Source organism: Uranotaenia lowii, chromosome 1 (assembly GCF_029784155.1).
Source record: "Uranotaenia lowii strain MFRU-FL chromosome 1, ASM2978415v1, whole genome shotgun sequence".
NCBI lineage: Eukaryota > Metazoa > Arthropoda > Insecta > Diptera > Culicidae > Uranotaenia > Uranotaenia lowii.
This window is the reverse complement of record NC_073691.1, coordinates 4,621,176-4,640,034: the sequence shown is the minus strand read 5'-3', so window position 1 is coordinate 4,640,034 and position 18,859 is coordinate 4,621,176. Positions and strand designations below refer to the sequence as shown.

Genomic DNA, 18,859 nt, shown 5'->3' with positions numbered 1-18,859 from the left:
TTTGTCATTTTTGTCATTTTTGTCATTTTTGTCATTTTTGTCATTTTTGTCATTTTTGTCATTTTTGTCATTTTTGTCATTTTTGTCATTTTTGTCATTTTTGTCATTTTTGTCATTTTTGTCATTTTTGTCATTTTTGTCATTTTTGTCATTTTTGTCATTTTTGTCATTTTTGTGATTTTTGTCATTTTTGTCATTTTTGTCATTTTTGTCATTTTTGTCATTTTTGTCATTTTTGTCATTTTTGTCATTTTTGTCATTTTTGTCATTTTTGTCATTTTTGTCATTTTTGTCATTTTTGTCATTTTTGTCATTTTTGTCATTTTTGTCATTTTTGTCATTTTTGTCATTTTTGTCATTTTTGTCATTTTTGTCATTTTTGTCATTTTTGTCATTTTTGTCATTTTTGTCATTTTTGTCATTTTTGTCATTTTTGTCATTTTTGTCATTTTTGTCATTTTTGTCATTTTTGTCATTTTTGTCATTTTTGTCATTTTTGTCATTTTTGTCATTTTTGTCATTTTTGTCATTTTTGTCATTTTTGTCATTTTTGTCATTTTTGTCATTTTTGTTATTTTTGTCATTTTTGTCATTTTTGTCATTTTTGTCATTTTTGTCATTTTTGTCATTTTTGTCATTTTTGTCATTTTTGTCATTTTTGTCATTTTTGTCATTTTTGTCATTTTTGTCATTTTTGTCATTTTTGTCATTTTTGTCATTTTTGTCATTTTTGTCATTTTTGTCATTTTTGTCATTTTTGTCATTTTTGTCATTTTTGTCATTTTTGTCATTTTTGTCATTTTTGTCATTATTGTCATTTTTGACATTTTTGTCATTATTGTCTCATTTTGGTCATTTTTGTCATTTTTGTCTCATTTTTGTCTCATTTTTGTCTCATTTTTGTCTCATTTTTGTCTCATTTTTGTCTCATTTTTGTCTCATTTTTGTCTCATTTTTGTCTCATTTTTGTCTCATTTTTGTCTCATTTTTGTCTCATTTTTGTCTCATTTTTGTCTCATTTTTGTCTCATTGTTGTCTCAATTTTGTCTCAATTTTGTCTTATTTTTGTCTCATTTTTGTCTCATTTTTGTCTCATTTTTGTCTCATTTTTGTCTCATTTTTGTCTCATTTTTGTCTCATTTTTGTCTCATTTTTGTCTCATTTATCTCATTTTAATCTCATTTTTATCTCATTTTTATATCAATTTTGTCTTGTTTTTGTCTCGTTTTGGTCTCATTTTTGCCTTATTTTTCTCTCACTTTTGTCTCATTTTTGTCTCATTTTTGTCTAGTTTGTGTCTCATTTTCGTCTCATTTTTTTTTCATTTTTGTCTCATTTTTGTCTAGTTTGTGTGTCATTTTTGTCTCATTTTGTCTTATTTTTGTCTTATTTTTGTATTATTTTTGTTTTTTTTTCTCATTTGCTCCTAATTTTCTTCTCATTTTTGTCTGATTTTTTGTCTGATTTTTGTCTTAATTTTGTCTCATTTTTGTCATATTTGTCCCATTTTGTCTCATTTATGTCTCATTTTTTCTTTCATTTTTGCCACATTTTTTAATTTTTGTAATTTTTGTTTTTTTGGTCTCAATTTTGTCTAATTTTTTGTATCATTCTTGTCGATTTTTTGTGTCATTTTTGACTCATTTTTATTCTTATTTTTGTAGAATGTTTGTATCATTTTTGTTTCATTTTTTTTCTCATTATTTTCGAATTTTTGTCTTATTTTTTTCTCATTATGCGCTCAAGTTGGTTTCGTTTTTGTTTCATTTTTTTATTTTGTCTCATTTTTTGGCATTTTTACTGTTTTTGTTATTTTTCTCATTTTTATCAAAATTGCGCAACATAAAGAATTCCAACTGAATGTAGGAATAATCGACGGTTCACTACAATGGTGCAGTTAACAGGATAAGCACTCCTTTAAAAAGATGTGCTCATTCTGCTTACTGTACCACTTTGTGAGCTTACAATTATTCCGGATCTAAATTCAGAAATTTTTTTACACAAACTTTGAACTATTCTATCGATTTTTCCTTAAAATAGTGCTTGATAATTTTTACCTTCCAATTAGAGTTTCAAAATTCCCACTCTCGGTATTGATTTCGGCAAACCTTTACCGGGCGGGTGACCTCACCGTCGCCCTTTTTTCTCTGCCCGATAAAATGGTAAACTTCAACCTTAAAGCTCAATAGCTACGCCACATAACAGCACCGTTACAAGCGTATATTCTAATGCCGACCGCCAATCAAATAATCGCTCGTTATAAAAAGATTTGAATTTAAATGACACGCCACCGGGCGCCATGAACTGAACATTCCATCAGCTGCTCACTCGCCGTCGCTCGTTGGTTTTAGCTGAGGCTTAAAATTAAGAGATGTATAGAATCGAAGTAAGCGCTGCTGGCTGGAGCCACTCTGCTGCTGCTGTGAGAAAAACCACTTTATTTTTCGGCGAAAAAAAAACGGCTGCAATTTGTAGCGAGCGTTTAGTGGTTTGGTCTAACAATCACAGTAGGCACCGGCTGAAGTTGAAGGTTAATGATTTTTTCCCCAGAATAATAGAAAAGAAGTGTTATTTTCCAATCATATGTCGAGGAGCATGTCATGGCCAACTTAATTTGAGAGGAGAACGACAACGATTGCTTATCAGTTTTGTACGGGTACAAATCGTTTTCGGTAATTGGAGGTTGCTCGCGACCTTATTACGTTCTTTAAATGTCGGTAGATTTCTGAAATTTTCCATCGTAACAATTTGAAAATTAGCTGAAAACTCCCATGTCATCGTGAGCCTTCCGTTCTCGCAGGGGTCAAATATCGGTGTTTTGCTCCTCAGCAGGAATCGACGGCTGAGAAAAGTAGGGTTATTAATTTTAATAACCCCTATCCGTATGCTAATTAGACGGTGTATCGGTCAAAAATAAAGCAGAGAAAATGCGAAGAGACAAAATTGCTCCAACGAGCTAACATTTGTCCCACTGCTTGACCCGGAAGAGGAAGTTGTTGATTTCTGACCTGATTTTATTTTTCTTTTTTCGGACTAGAAATTGAAAGACTGGTTTCACAAATTTTGTTATTTCCATACATGGCCGGGCTTCGACCAGACCGAACTGAGAGCCATGTGAAAATTTTGAAACAAAAGAAATTGGATCTCACGTAATTCATATTGTAAGTTGAAAGAGTGAATATGATTGACTGAAACGAATTCCTTGAATTTTGATCTACCGAGTCTGACTCATAGACATTAAAGATTTCGTCTCTTGATGAAAATATTTTCTCATAAAGTTCGAGTATCTCGAAAAAATGCTAATGGCGTTCAGTTCGGTCTGCTGGTCGAATCCCGACCACATATGTACATTTTCCAATAATTTCTATTTATTCGATTTTTGATGATCTTATGATAGAAAAATTGTTTTCTTCGTAATACTAACACGAACACGGGCGGCCTGATCGACTTGAAATTTTGCATCCGAAAGTTTTTCGGTCAAGGATGGTTTGTCTAATAATTAAAACAATCTCTGCCTTAAGCAAAATGGAAAGGCTCCCATAAAAAATAATTTAAAAGAAGAAACATTTCGAACATTTTTCAGGTGATTATTATAAGAATCTATTCACAAGATGATTTATTGTAGGTACAAAATGGAAAATCTCACTCTCGGAACAAACGATCCAATCAAAATTAATTAAAAACCACATACATAGTTCATAAAATTTTCAGGTTCAAGTGACAAGATTATTTACTGCATTGATAACATATTGCACAATATCACCATAAAACTTGTATACCACTTGGAAAATTTTCAAGCATTTTCATAAAAAAAAAATTAACGAACAAGATTTGACAAAAACAAACCGTTAGATTTTGGCACGGTTCAATTTTGGAAAGACAAAGCGTGTTGCCAAAAACGAAAGGAGCGTGCATTGAATTCCGAAAATATTGAGATTCAACTTTAGCTTAAAAAAAGGAAATTCTCCTTTACCAACAAAAGCACCTCCACCACACCGATTGAGCAATCATGATAGGAGCCAATCGTTGTTGTGTTTTCTGATAGCGAAATGGGGTCGTTAGCCAGCCACCACAGGGAGTTTCCCAGAAAGCGAACAGAACAGAAACGCCATTGCATTTTCCACTTTATGACGCGCCTTATTCTCGCTCGTCACAGTAGGCGGTGCAAGAGCCCAAAACCTACCTTCTGCCTACCGACTGGGAATGCTGGAACGGGGGGAAAATAACAAACCTAAAAAAATCCAAACCGGAAGAAGCGCGCATCCGTTTTGCTGTCATAACTTCCAATATTTGATGTGGTGTGGGTTTTGGTTTCAAAACTGTAACTAGGCCTACCTCACATAGTAGCCCGTCCGTTCTTTATTATTGTTATTACCTATTTGTCTTTCGACTCGGTGGGAAGCAAATTACTATGTAAAAGTTAGTAGGCGTTGGTCGTTTCAGTCATGTGGTTTTATCATGAACACGCGTATTGAGGCAGGTATACTTAATGATGCGATAGCACCTAAATAGTATTTCGGGACCTACCTTAAGCTCAATCTCGCTGTCCTGGGCCGTGAGCAGTTGGATCTTCAGCCGCAAGGTTTCCTCGTGCGGGGGTTGATTGATCAGTAGCACTGAGCGTTCTCCGTCGCGAATCACCCGGATCGAGTGCTTCCGGCGTCGATGTTGACGATGTCGATGGGGACGCCTCTTTTTCGTGGGAGTCGTCGGGGCGGTGCGACTTGCTGCATGGTAGTGAAGAATGGCATTGCGGTCGTTGCCGTCGATTTCATCGTCACTGCTGTACAGTAACCGAGGTGGAGGCAACACCAGAAACGCACCTGGATGTGCAGCTGGCGGTGAGGATAACCGACGCGGAAGTGAATCTGGCAACACTGTTACCGCGGCGTTGTTGTTGTTATAGAAATGCTCATGATGGTAGATGCCGATCATGATGAAGAGGGAAATTTATCACTTGAAGAAGTATACTGTAAGAACAAAAGAAAATTTTCGTTTAGAGAACGGAGAGAACGTCTAGCTTGTCTAATTTACCCGAGATGCGGTTGGAAATTGATAAGAAAACACCAAAAAAAAAGAGTCCTGTTTGATCAATTTTTCATTCAACCATCGTTTAGAATCAGCTTCAACTATTCTTCAATACGCTCTTAAATGACTTTTTTTCGTTTTTTATGAGTTTTCTTGCCAAATATTGGATTGAAGATTTTTCATCGGGCTTTCTTTTGATGCTCTGTTTTTTATCCAAGAGTGTCCTGCATGGTTAATTTTGTTAGAGCATGTTCACTCGTGATGAAAAAAGTGGTTAAAATTTTGAGACTTGAATTTGTCAATGCGAAAATTTTATCAAGATTTGCGGCCGTAGAAAAACCGTTTTTATTTTCGCATACTGTGATGCAAAAATAGTTGGATTTGCAAGCAAAAAATTTCAAAGCCGCAAATCTGGAAAAATTATCACATTGTAAAATTTTCAAAATGTGCAAAAAAAATTCTATCATTTTTTTTCGAACACAAGTGAACTAGCTCATACACACATGTTTTCAAAAATATTTTCCCATATTAATTTTTTTGTCTATTTGAATTAAAAAATACATTTTTGTACCCAAATCAAACACTTGTCACATTGCAATTTTAATCTGTTCAGCATTCTGATCATTTTATCACTTTTGTAATTTTTATTTTTTATTTCTGTCTCATTTTTTCAGTACTTTTTTATCTTAGTTTTGTTCATTAGTTTTGGGCTTATTTTTCGTCGTTTTTATCTAATTTTTATTGTGCCCCATTATTGTATCATCATTCTCTTGTTTTTGGTTCATTTGGGTTCCGCTTTGGTTTCAACTTTCTCTTGATTTCTCTTATTTTAGTGATTTTTGTCTCATTTTTTTCCTAGTTTAGTTCCATTCTTGACTCTCTGTGTCTTATTTTTATCTCATTTCGTCTTATTTTTTAATTATTGTTGTTTCAATTTGGTATTAATTTTATCTGATTGATTTTTTTCTTTAATTTTCGCAGATTAGTATCTTTTTTGTCTTGATATGTTGCTCATTTTCGATTGTATCTAATTTTTATACTATCTTTGTCTCGTTTTCTGCTTTGATGTGTTAAATTTTTCTTTTTGCCTCATTTTTGTTTCATTTTTGTCCTATTTTTATCTCATTTCTGCTTTTTTTTTTGGCATGAACTTGGTTTCATTTTTCATAATTTTCATCTTATTTTTTTCTGTCTCGTTTTTTCCTTAATACTAGCAACTACCTCCTCCAAAATATGAAACATATTTTGTTCCTTTATTGTCTCACTTTTGTCTTATTCCTGTTTCAATTCTGCGTGTGTCTCTTTTGTTTTATTATTTTTAACTCTTTTTATCTCACTGATATCTCATTTGTTTTTCAATTAGATTTACATTTGGCTATTTTTTTCTCACTTTTAACTAATTTGCGATGCATTCTCGTTAGAATTCATCTTATTTTAGTCTTTTCTATCAATTTTGTCTCATTTTATCCGTATTTTTCTTTTTATACTCGTTTTTTTGTTATTATTGTCATGCTTGAGACTATTTTTTTACTTGGGACGTGCCATGGATCATTTCCGAAGACAGCATGTTGATTACGTACATTAAATAAAAGATATTTTTTAATATATCTTTATTCGTACTCGTCGTATTCGTCGTTATATTACACTAAATTAGGTGTTCAGTTCAATAATGAACTGTCCAGAGTCCTGTAGCTTACTAATCACTAAAATCGACTTAAATTTGCTGAGCACAATCAAGTATTTTTATGTAGGAGAACATCCAGTATTGCAAAAATATTTTATACTTACACTTACAACTAAAAACTAAAACTATCCTAAAATTAAACTACACTCAGAAAAAAACTATTATGTATGCCATAAGATTCTCTTATGAAGTGGCGCCATAAGAAAAATTAATGAAATTCATAAGATTGTCTTATGACGCGAATGAATTCTGAAGATGAACTCCTACTTCAATGAGAGGTTGTTGCTTTTCATAAGAGATTCTTATGGAAACAGTAAATCACTTTCTAATAAGAAAAATTCACGATATTTCATGCTGAAAACATTCACTTTATTGTTTGCCAAATTTGTTTAAAATTAAATCCTTCATGGTCACCATCAGCAGCGCATCAACAGACGGCTCCATCAAAGTTTTTTTTTGCCGATCAGCTTGCTGAAAAGTAAACAAATAATGTATTTTAGTTTACTAATATATTCAACGTTCACACCAAAAACATCAAATCGAACTTACCATTCCGGAGATAACAATAACATTTAACTTTGAAGGAAAACTATAATAATTATGAACTGGCGATTGCTTCGTACTGTTAGATGATGAAAAAAAAAACTGATGCTATGAATGAATGTGTTCATCGTTTTTTCACAATGCCGTTTCTTCTATTTTTCATAAGAACATCGTTCGAAAATTAAAAGAATTTCATAAGACTCTTATGAAAAATTAGTTTGGACGCAAAAAAGTGGTTCATAAGATGCATCTTATGAAATTTATAATAAGATTTCCTCTGAGTGTAATTATAGAGAGAACGAATCTCTGCGATGGAAGACTGCATCGAATTAAATAAAATATAGATTTTTGTTATGAGAGACGTTTTAAAAAGAAAAAGATGTCGTAAAAAAAGGTAGCCACGAAGACATGAAGACAGGGAAACATGTTTGTTTAGTAAACGATTTTTTGGAAGCGTCAGTGTAAATTTTGAGCTAAATATAATGTACTTTGGGGCATTGATTGAACTCCATAATTAAGGGTTGTCGAACCTGTCGTGATTTTACGACTCTTATGAATCTCAACTCAGAGATTCACTCAGACACGTCTATATCTCACAAGAATATTGCTCCTACAGAGAAAAGTTGGATTTTTGCAACTCTTCCAAAAGAAGAAGAAAAACTACCGCAAGACGTCAAAGCTGTTGCACTGAAACAAACAATTCAGATTATATTTATGAGTTTTTGCGGGCAAAAAAAACCATTGTTTAAAAGTCAATTATGAATGATGCAGTAACATTTAAATCCGTTTTCAATGCATTTTACCAATTCTTAAATGATTTATCACATTTATTTAGAAAAGAAATGTATCGAATCATTGATTTGAAAAACTAAACGGGAACCAATCTATTTCTTTATTTATAAAAATTTATAGTATTAAGGGATTTATTTTATAACTTTAAAGCGGATGGTATAATAAGAGCGACACGTCAAGAAACGCGATGGAACAAGCATCACTTTGTTCAGAATCATTTATAGTCCATGTCATAATTACAAAAAAATATAGTGAAGGGATTGTTTTCGACGTTTCAAGAAAAAATCAAATTCCATTAATTTGTAGTAGAAAAGTTGACTTCAGCCTGACATATTTACCATTCCTTAACAAATTGAGTTATACAAATATTAACTCTTATAGTTGTAGAACAAAATACATTTCAAAAACTACTCTTTATCAATTAACATGAAATGTTTTATTTATTACCTATTTTCGTGATAAAACAACTGAAACAACCACTGATTTAAAAAAAAATGGATGCCTAAACCAACCCAAAACATTTTTCAGATTTTTTTCAATATATTTTATTTAAAGAAAACCATTGATATTTTAGAAACATTTATTCAATTAAACAAACAATTTGAAAACATTTGGCTACTTAATTTCTACCGAACAACATTCAACGTAAGTAAAAAATATAAAAATAATAAAATGGAATCAAATGTGATCGACATCTGTGCAATCGGGAATTTCATTTCATCTGTGCAATCGGGAATTTCATTGACTACTAATGAAAATGAATTCTCCGATGGAGCAATCGTTGTTGTTGTAGGAATTGTTGAACGATCCACTTCCGCTCTGTTTCGGAAAATTTTAAAAAGATTTTTTCCCTGTTGCATCTGTTAACCGTTCCGTTGAGTTCAAACATGCTAACCCAATTTCCGATTGTTGCTGTTGTTGTTGTAAAATTTGGCAAGCTCTACACTCAGGCAAATTCTTATTATAATTTTCATAAGATGCATCTTATGAACCGCTTTTTAGAGTGAAAAACAGTTTTTCATAAGAGTCTTATGAAATTCTTTCAATTTTTATACGATGTTCTTATAAAAAATAGAAGAAACGGCATTGTGAAAAAACAATGAACACATTCATTCCACCAGTCATCTATTTCATCGTCATCAGAAGCACTAACCAATTGTAAAGATTCTTCAATGTCAATTGATTCTGATATTCTAAATGGTAAGTTTTTGTTGACATTTAATTTTAATGAAGGTTGAGAATACTTGTAAGCTCAAAAGATATATTTTGATTCTTACTTACTTTTCAGATTGACTACCGATAAGAAGCGCGAAGTCACAGGGCCGAGGCGGCAATAAAACTGGGTATTGAAGGGCTGCTGATTGCCGCCATGATGTTATTTCAAACCAATGTTATCAAAAATAAAATGATTTAAAAAACAATCTTGAATTATTTTTATTATACGCGAAATTTTATTTTCCCATAAGAATATCTTATGAAAAACAACCATCCCTCATTGAAACCGGTGTTCATCCTTTGAGTTCATTTCCATCATAAGACAATCTTATGAATTTCATTAATTTTTCTTATGGCGCCACTTCATAAGAGAATCTTATGGCATACTTAATAGGATTTTTCTGAGTGTACTTTTTCCAGTCCCAAAAAAAATACCCAATTGTTTGGGCAATTGTATTAGGAGACGCATGCTTCTCCATTTCTGCTCTCAAAAGCGCCATACCTGAAAGCGATTTTGATTTTGAATTTGCAAAATCATATTTCTAGAGTTTGTTTTGATTAGGTCGTAAGAGCCACTAGACATGTTTTGAGAAAATCGATGTTTAAGTTCCGGAAAACATTTTCAATTCTCATTTTATTATTTCAGAACAAACTTTTCTGTAAATTAGAAAGTACACGTAAAACTAGACGCAGAACATGCTGGCGTACTCGAAACTAATGTAAATTAAACTACTATTGATAAAGATGTACTTACGACTTAATGCATTTCTCATTTGGCGTAAACGTCATTTTGGTCAATCGATAAGACGGATTACAAAAACTGATTTGATTGGCCAAATCTCCAGTAATTCTTTCGGAGTTGATTAGAGAAATGCTTGAATCAAAAATCTTATCCAATAAATCCACGTATATCTTCTTCCGATGAAATCTTGAATTACTGCGTGGTGGAACTGGTTATTGGGAATCCACCAGAACATTACCGGGCATTACCTGTGCGCCACTGGCAGTTCGAGATGTGTCTAAAAGCATCCAACGCTTTAAATTGTTTTGGTTTCTTCTGTAATGAAAAAAAATAAACTGGCTTTTCACACGTAGTTGAATAAAGTATATTCTACTTACCCGACAACAATTTGCAGTGTTTCACCATGCTAAAATGGATAATATCACTGCTGCAGACTGGTTTGTTTTTCTTTTCACGTTAACTTCATTACTTCTCGAAGCGATTTTCGTGACGATGCACAACGTCGTATAACAAACTTGCCGAACTATTTTTTTGCGACGTTTTGCATCACGGCAAATGCACGGCAAGGCAAAATGACGCAAAAACCAAAGTACACTCAAAAATGTTAAAGTCGTCATACGTCCTAAATTCAAATCATCTTGGTAAAGTTATTTATTGATCAAATGAAACCGAGTTTCTATCAATAACAGAATGCATGTTTATCAATCGTTTGCAGCCAATAACTCAGATTTGTTTATATTGGTTCTTACGACCTAATCAAAACAAACTCTAGATTTCACTTCTACCTAGATTTTTATTCGCATACGCTACTCTTTATCAAAGGACAACAAAAAACACCACCAGAAAAGAACCCTCAGATATAAGATGATTATTTTCTTCAGTGTTACTCGGTTACACTGACAAAAATGCAACCCATCAATCGAGCTGTCAAATTACGGTTGTCAAATTTCGGGTCTAACTACCGTTGCGTGAATCCAATTTTTCTCTGAATACGCAATAGATCAATGACTGACTTTGTTTTGTTTGTTGTTGTAGCTAGTGTTGCCAAAATAACAAACGTTGCCACATCTTCAGTGTTGCCGAATACAACTATTGTTTTATTTTATTTTTTATAAATTTGGTTTATTTTCTGCATATCCTTTATCCCATCTCTACAGAACCCTTTTCAAGAAAACTTTTGATGGTTTGTGTAAGTTGAAAACAATTTCACAATTATTGGTGTCTCGAAGGCTTCAGCGGAAGGTCATTAAAAGGTAAAAATTAGCCACCATCAAATTCAGTTTCATATCAGGTATGAGGATGAGTGAGAGCGAAAACAAATGTCGTTTTTATACGACCAGAGCACACAGCCGAAAGAAGAAAAAAAGAAAGAAAGGTTGCCCAAATTACGGCCCCGAAGGCCGAGCTCGTTGGCTTAATTGGCCAACGAAATCTCGACCTTGGGATCAAACCACCAGGCATTGACCAGGTTTTTTTGGAGGCAGTTTCCACCAACGAGCTGATTGTATTAGCTTAATTACAAATGGGAACCGACCATGAACCAATAGGTACCTTCTGTAGGGTGGGTGAGATTTGGCTAAGATGGACGGATCGAACGAAGAAAACCTTGCTGGAATTTATAGACAAAAAATAAAACAACCTTGTTGATACTTTTTGCGGCTTCATGTACAATCACCGAGCCGCTAGAAATGGAGACTGTGCGTGCGCTTTCTGCTATCTCGATGTTATTTGCGAAATGTTTGAAATTTAATGTTTAATAGTCAGACAACCTTCGAAAAGTTTTTCTTTCAAATTTTTCCTGAAGAACTAATTATTCGAAAACTTGTACTCTTACTACATTTGTGAAGATAAATGTTCTTATAACGCACCGAAAAAACTATTCACATGACCGCTACGTGAAAATGTACATAGATTTTTGCCACCCTAAAAATCATGTAGAATCTACGTGAATTTCAGGTAGCAAACAGAGCCCGCGTAGCGAGCAGAATTCACGTAACTTTCATGTAAGTTCCACTTGAAGTGTACGTAGAAAAACAATTCGTTCTGCTACATGCAATTCACGTAGATTTCATATTGATATGAACGTAGCGGGTGTTTTATTTCGCATATTACATAAAAAATGTTTTAATTTTGCAGGGAAGTTTTATTATGTCGAATTATTTTTATAACACGAAGCACATACTTCTTTTTTCTACTTAAACACTTTAACTACACATTTACACTTCACAAATTCACTTAAACACCGTCGATTAAATGACATTTGATGATAAGCCGTTCTGGCGACCTCGATTCCGAATCCTGTGTAAATAGTAAAAGATTAAAACAACAAAGACACAATAAAATTATTACTATGAACTTACAAAATTCAGCGTTTGCATGCCCCAAAATTTATCTATCTTTCAGCTTCAGCCCCAACTGTTGGATCCGGCCACATATTGAAAACTGTTTTCATCCACATAGATGCTACGTGAATTTTCTTTTCTGAGTTACGTGAATATCACATAGAATGCACCAAATCCCTTTGTACTTGGCGGATCACTGGATTTCCACGTAAATTAAATTTGTCTTAGTTTTGGCAGCAAACGGCTATGTGATTTTCACGTACCGATGAAATGAATTTGTATTAGCTTCTAAGTGATTCACATAAATCAATCAAAAATTCACGTAATGAGTGCCTACGTGAAATTCCAGATGAATTTAAAGTTTCCTTTTCGGCTGAGTGCGGGTTGTAAATTTGTATTCAACCGACGCATGATGACGCGAAATTTGAAACCTCTATTCAATATTGCATACAAGTTATTACCAAGGCAACCTTAAGCCTAGTCCACACTAGGCAACATGAACTGCGATTTTTGTTATGAGACGAACTTTGTTGTCTGTTGTTGTTGTTGGAAACCTGAGACGGTCTCAGTGTCTCCCGAAGAAAATGGGAGACGCTGAGACCGTCTCGAGACGAGCCGTCTCCTAGTGTGGACTAGGCTTTAGACAAGTTAAATGCGATCTAGTCAACTTACCGAATACCTCTACTGGTTTTGCACGATTTTGCTTCTCACTAATACACCTTCACCAGCCTTCACAAAACAACGGTCATTACCATATGAATGTAGTTCACAATTGTGTCACTTTCTCGACCCTTCTTTTTGATACAATGATACAACGGAAAGAAAAACTTCTCAACGATGACCGTATGGGAGCAACAGCTCGTCCAAAACACTCGGAAAATAACCGCGCAAACACACCGTAACCTTCTCTTACTGCAGTAACCGGGTAAATACGGTTGGAAATTGCGATATTTCCAGTCAAGAGCCCTACTTTTCGTGGTACCTGCCTAAGTACCTACTCTGTTGATTGAGCGTGGCGGTCGGTGTTCCGCAATTTTGGTTTTTTTTTCTTATTCTTACTTTTATGGCGTTATTTTCCATTCGCCATCTTCATGGTTGGTGCCACGTGCGCAAAGTTTTCCAACACCTCGGCAGCCACGGGAGGTGTTTTTCTTCTTTTTTTAACACCCCCACCAACTTAATGTGAGCTTGGGAGCAAGCATATCGTAATGTCACCGTCCGCGTCGCTCGTCGTCGTCACGAAACAATCGGCAGCGCCATTGTTGGTGAAAATCCTTGAATAATACCAGCGGAACGGATAAACGACAACGTCCTCTTTTGTCCGATAATGTCAATCATTCATCGAACAGTGAAGTGATAATTTTCACAACACAGTTACACACATTGCAGACAGCCAGACAGAAATCGAAACATCTTAGCATGCCATGCGGCCGCCAGTTGAGATTTTCTGAGTTGTGAATTTTAACACGTGTTCCTAAGTCTGCGGAAACTCACACTCGTGTTCTACCATTTTTTTCCAAACCGAGGGGAACGAATAAAAAATTAGTGTTTTGTAACTCTTAAAATTATTTGCCCAGATTGAGCCAGAATTTTAGATAAATTGGCCCGGACTTGCCAGGGTAGATATTGGGGTTTAAAAATTCTGGAAAGCTTAATCTAAGAGTGCCTAACCTTAGTTTACTCGATAAAGCGCTAAAAACAAGAGTAAAATAACGTATAATCAAAAAGTATTCAAAACTGTTTATTATGTGTCATCTTAATTTTTTTTTGTCTTAAAGCTTCTATTTTTCTTACGAGAAATAGTGCTTATACTGGGTGCTCATAACGAGAAAATAAGAAAAACTGGAAAAAACAATAGTGGCAAAATATAACAATACGAATAAAATTTGCATTTTTGTAATTCTTGAAATCTTGTCATTTTTGTTTTTTTTTTTGTCATTTTTGTCATTTTTGACTCATTTTTTGTCATTTTCGCCATTTTTATCCGTTTTCTTCACTTTTTACATTGTTTTCATTTTTGACATTATTGATATTTTTGATATTTTTGCCAGTTTTGTCATATTTGACATTTTTGTCATTTTTAACATTTTTGTAATTTTTTAGGAAATCTTGTCATTTTTGAAATATTTGTTATTTTTAACATTTTTGTCATTTTTTTCATCTTTGTCATTAAAAAAAAAAACAGGATAAGAGAGAAAGGAGCTAATCGAAGAAAGTGTTGGTTAAGAGAATGCTGGCTAGACCGGTTTTTTTATCTTATTTTGTCTTCTTTTTTCGGCTACCACCAACCAAGGTCATTCGCCATCATAAATTTGTAATTCAAGCTTGACCCACATTTCGGCAGATTGGAGGGGTTATGATGGGGATTGGCCGAGACCTAACAGCAGCAACATCGAATAAACTTTTCGTCGCCTGTTTACCATTTCTTCGGAAAACAGACGAACTGTTCTAACCTAACTGACGAACCCCCTCCTGGTGAGTATGGGGATGAACTAAGTAAATCAACAGCAGAATCTTAATGTAATCACTAAACCTCGAAAACAAAGTTGCTGCTGCTTTCTGAATGTCGCCGTTTGACTGAGTCTTATGTTTAACCCAAGGTCGTGCCCTAGCTCCCGATTGTGAGATGCTTTGCATAACCGTGAAATGTTCACGATTATTAGTATATCGGCAACAAACCTTTACTGCTTCCAAAGCTATAACTGATCAGAATCGAGCAACACAAAACATTCTTTCAACTCTATGACCAAAACTATTAAGATATTTCTAGAATCAAAAGAATCAAAAATTATTATGTAACCTCTCTACGCCTATTGCCATGATATATTATGCACGTGTTATGGCCATGCATAAATGTACATAATAAGCTCATCGGTACTAGAAGTGTACAAGTAATGACCCTGCTTTGATGAATTCCATAGTTTTTCCTAAAAAAAACTAGGTTGAACTCTATTGAATAAATCTCCAAAACTCGGGTTGCGTTTGGAATAAAACGAAATTTTTGAATGATAAAAGACGTAACATAAAAGATCTGTACTCATTCTGGATCAGACTAGTCTTCACCTAATAATAAAACCGTAAACCTACATTCAGAGCAGGCAAACGGTAACCATCAAACATACAATGTCACGTGATATTGATACACTCCTAAATATCCCTGTCATGCTACATATGTATCATATCACTGATACATGTAGTCGGATATCGCGACATTTTCAAATGACTGACATCCAAGCTAGCATGTTGGTCATTTATTTACGTTGTCTGTCGACTAAGCTTTCCTAGCATTTTTTTATGGATTAAAGGAATTTAGGCATTCAGTTCGACTTGAAATCTTTGTTTTAGTTAATATGATTTTGAATTTAACTGCGCATACCATCGATGAAAAATCAATATAATCAAAATAAAATTTAAAAGAGATCATTGGAATCAAATGAGGGGATCTTTTTGTTGTTCAATCCACTAAATAAAAAACTGAAATTGACCCACGAAACAAAACGTTTATTTTTTACAAAACTATTTAAAATGCTTCACCACACCCAGTGATAACTATTTGCCAAGTGCCGATCTATATTGGATCTCTTCCGGAATAAACGGTGGTGGAAGATTTTCATTTTGGAAGACCTGGTAAATCGACGGAAGTGGTTGATGCTCTGAACTACTCGATGACAATCGGAACAGCGAGCTTGATTATCCGAGTTGCTGGGTAATACCTGAATCCGGACTAGAGTGGGTTTTCTATTTCCAAACCAACTGGAAGCTGAATTCAAAAACAGACGTTTCCTCGAAGTCAGAAAATTTGACGCGGTTCCGAGGAAAATTTGTCGATGCTAGATGACCAACGGTTAATCCAACTTCCACGTTCCTGTTAAACCAAATTTCGTTTTCAAACTTTTATTGACAAAAAATGATTACTTCTTACCTGATCCGGTCTGTAGGAATTAGCCTGGTGAGATTTTTTCATTCATGTCCCGAAAACAGCTCGAAATTTATTGCTTGCTGTCGATTCATAAACGAGATTATTTTTGTAAATAAACAAACGCGATCTAACTGGGTTGGCATGCTACAAAAGTCATGCAACATTATTGCCTGTCAGCAACATCATGACAGAAACATTGAATGCTTTGATCGCGTCGCTTTATGACAGGATTTCCAAAGAGATGATATTCATATAGATTACTTTGTTAAGGTCGGACGACCGTGAGCGATATTTATCAGCACTGCCTACATTCTATAAATGATACCTCGATTGGCTTTTTAGTGTCATTACAATGAATTGTGATTGAATCTAAAGTTATCGACACAATTAATCTCTTGTCACGTGTTACTGAATGTCATGTAAAAACATCACAGTAGACTCTGCATAAGCTTACATTGGTTCATCGGCGGTACCAGTAATCATAGCCTGTTGCGATGAGTTTAGTTTTTCTCATATGCAGCCTTATTGTCTCAGTAACAGCCATCGTAACGCCGATTTCACAACGGATGGTAAAACAAGAGTGTAGCGAAGATACCCCAATTGTGGTTCCAAATTTCAAGGTTTTTTCGTTCCTCATTAAGCTTAAGTCAATTACTATAGCCCCTCTCTTATTATTATATAGGCCAACTGGTTCAAAGCGGTCGAGTACTGCCACTATTTGGGACGAAACCTAATGGGAGTGGCATCGGCCGAAAAGCAGGACACCATCACCACGGTGCTGGAGGAAACGGATAAATTTTCCGACTCCTCGTTCTGGATCGGGGCTAGTGATTTGGCGGAGGTCGGAAATTTCCACTGGCACTCGACCGGGACGCGGGTAACGTGGTACAACTGGAACGAGATGCTGGAGCTACCGAAGGCAAACGACAACCGGAAGGACGACCGCTGCGTGGTTCTGAACCACCACCAACAGGGTGCCTTCAAATGGATAATCAACAATTGCTGGGATGAGTACTATTTCGCATGTGAGCGAGCATAAAATGTTATGAATTGAGTGTATTCAATGCCAAACAATAGTGTTGATACCTTTGCCTAAAAATTTGTTATCGAGTAATAGTTTAAAATATATTTCTGAGGTTTTATCATGCTGTAGCAACAAGCACAGGAGCATTTACCGTGAACTGTTCTCAAACAAATGAAGTTCAACGAAACCTACCTCAATCTGTCGTTGTCTGAAGCTTCCTCCGGTGTTTCAAGGGCTTCATGGACCTGCGTCTGTTTTAGTTCAAAACTTCTCATAATCACTAACATTGTAATTCGCTCTCACCCATTTTTTAAATTCAAAATTTTCGCTGCCGGAAGCCCCCGCGCCACAATTAAAAACTCAAATTTCGACATTCAGTGCACTCAAATTCGTTATTTGAATTTTAAATCCCTTTACCAGTGCGGCCAGGATGCTAGAATTCTCACATACACCGCACTATCGTTTTAACGTTAACGCATTGTGTTCGTGATCAAAATTTGATTGGATTTCAGCCAGTCGAGGGATGATTGAATTTCCGGTTAGTTTTAACACTTTCTCATCCATGGTATATATGTAGGTATCAAACCAAAAATGGTCTATAATAGTCGAATTAAACATTAAAAACAGTTCCAAAAGAATTTCGTTTTGTATCGTTTTCTATTCGTTGAATGAGTTCAATGAAGGATACCCATAATCGAGCTTTAAACAAATAGCATTAATAAAGCATTTCCCGACTTGTCAACCGAACAGCTGATTTCTCAAGCCTAGTCCACACTAGGCAACGTGGACTGCGATTTCGGTTGCTGAGACTTGACTTTGTTTACAATTGCATCTCGTCTCGTCTCAAGTCTCCCCACAAGTATGGGAGACCTTCAGCAACCAAGATGTAAACATAAACAAGTCTCAGCAACCGAAATCGCAGTCCAAGTTGCCTAGTGTGGACTAGGCTTCATGTTTACAATTTTCGGCACCTGGTGGTAGGGTAAAAAAAACAACAACACTAAGCATGTTCAATGGCGGGATAGTAACGAAACTAAATTGGGGGTGCAAATGTTATGCATAACCATGGTAATGCAAAATTCTTAATTTTTTAAACTACCTAATATTAAATAATTGTAGACATGAAATACTTTGAAGATAATGTTGATGTTATGAAATGTTAATTTGAAAAAATAATTTCTTTTGAAGAAATAATTGAACAGTGCAAATCTCTGAAGTTCAAAATGGCGACCGGTTGGTGTTAACATTTTTCAAAACAAAAACAAAAAGCTACCCTACCATCATCTGTCTCAGGAAATGCTCTATTCGCTTTATTTTTTTTTTAAATTTTCACATCTTGGAAGTAAATTTAAAGCTTTAAATATTGTCAATTGCATGAATTTTTAGACTATTGAGAGAATCTGATTTGACAGGTAACAATTCCGCACTCACTAACACCATCACATTCTTTATACAAACTATCATGTGCTAAAAGTTGAAAAGGGACTATATGAAAAAAGGACCAACATCAGAGTTCAGTTACTTCAAATTATTACTACCAAAAAATCAACTATCATACGCACCGTTGCCG

The 18,859-nt window shown here is 34.7% G+C and overlaps 2 protein-coding genes across 2 annotated transcripts in view; one reads left to right on the top strand and one right to left on the bottom strand.

The window, feature by feature from the left end:
- The window catches only part of LOC129753316 (echinoderm microtubule-associated protein-like CG42247), a 128,901-nt gene extending 111,259 nt beyond the window's left edge, over nucleotides 1–17,642 (bottom strand). The window contains exons 1-2 of the mRNA XM_055749134.1: nucleotides 17,482–17,642; nucleotides 4,528–4,970 (exon numbers count right to left, since the gene is read on the bottom strand). Coding sequence (XP_055605109.1) covers nucleotides 4,528–4,935 — 408 coding nt within the window. The 5' untranslated portion in view covers nucleotides 4,936–4,970; nucleotides 17,482–17,642. The remainder of the gene's footprint in view (nucleotides 1–4,527; nucleotides 4,971–17,481) is intronic.
- On the top strand, nucleotides 16,709–17,597 carry LOC129753334 (alpha-N-acetylgalactosamine-specific lectin-like). The gene is made up of 2 exons (XM_055749151.1): nucleotides 16,709–16,885; nucleotides 16,948–17,597. Exons 1-2 carry the CDS (start codon nucleotides 16,760–16,762, stop codon nucleotides 17,302–17,304), a joined length of 483 nt encoding a protein of 160 aa, XP_055605126.1. The 5' UTR covers nucleotides 16,709–16,759; the 3' UTR covers nucleotides 17,305–17,597.
- Nucleotides 17,643–18,859: the final 1,217 nt, after the last annotated feature.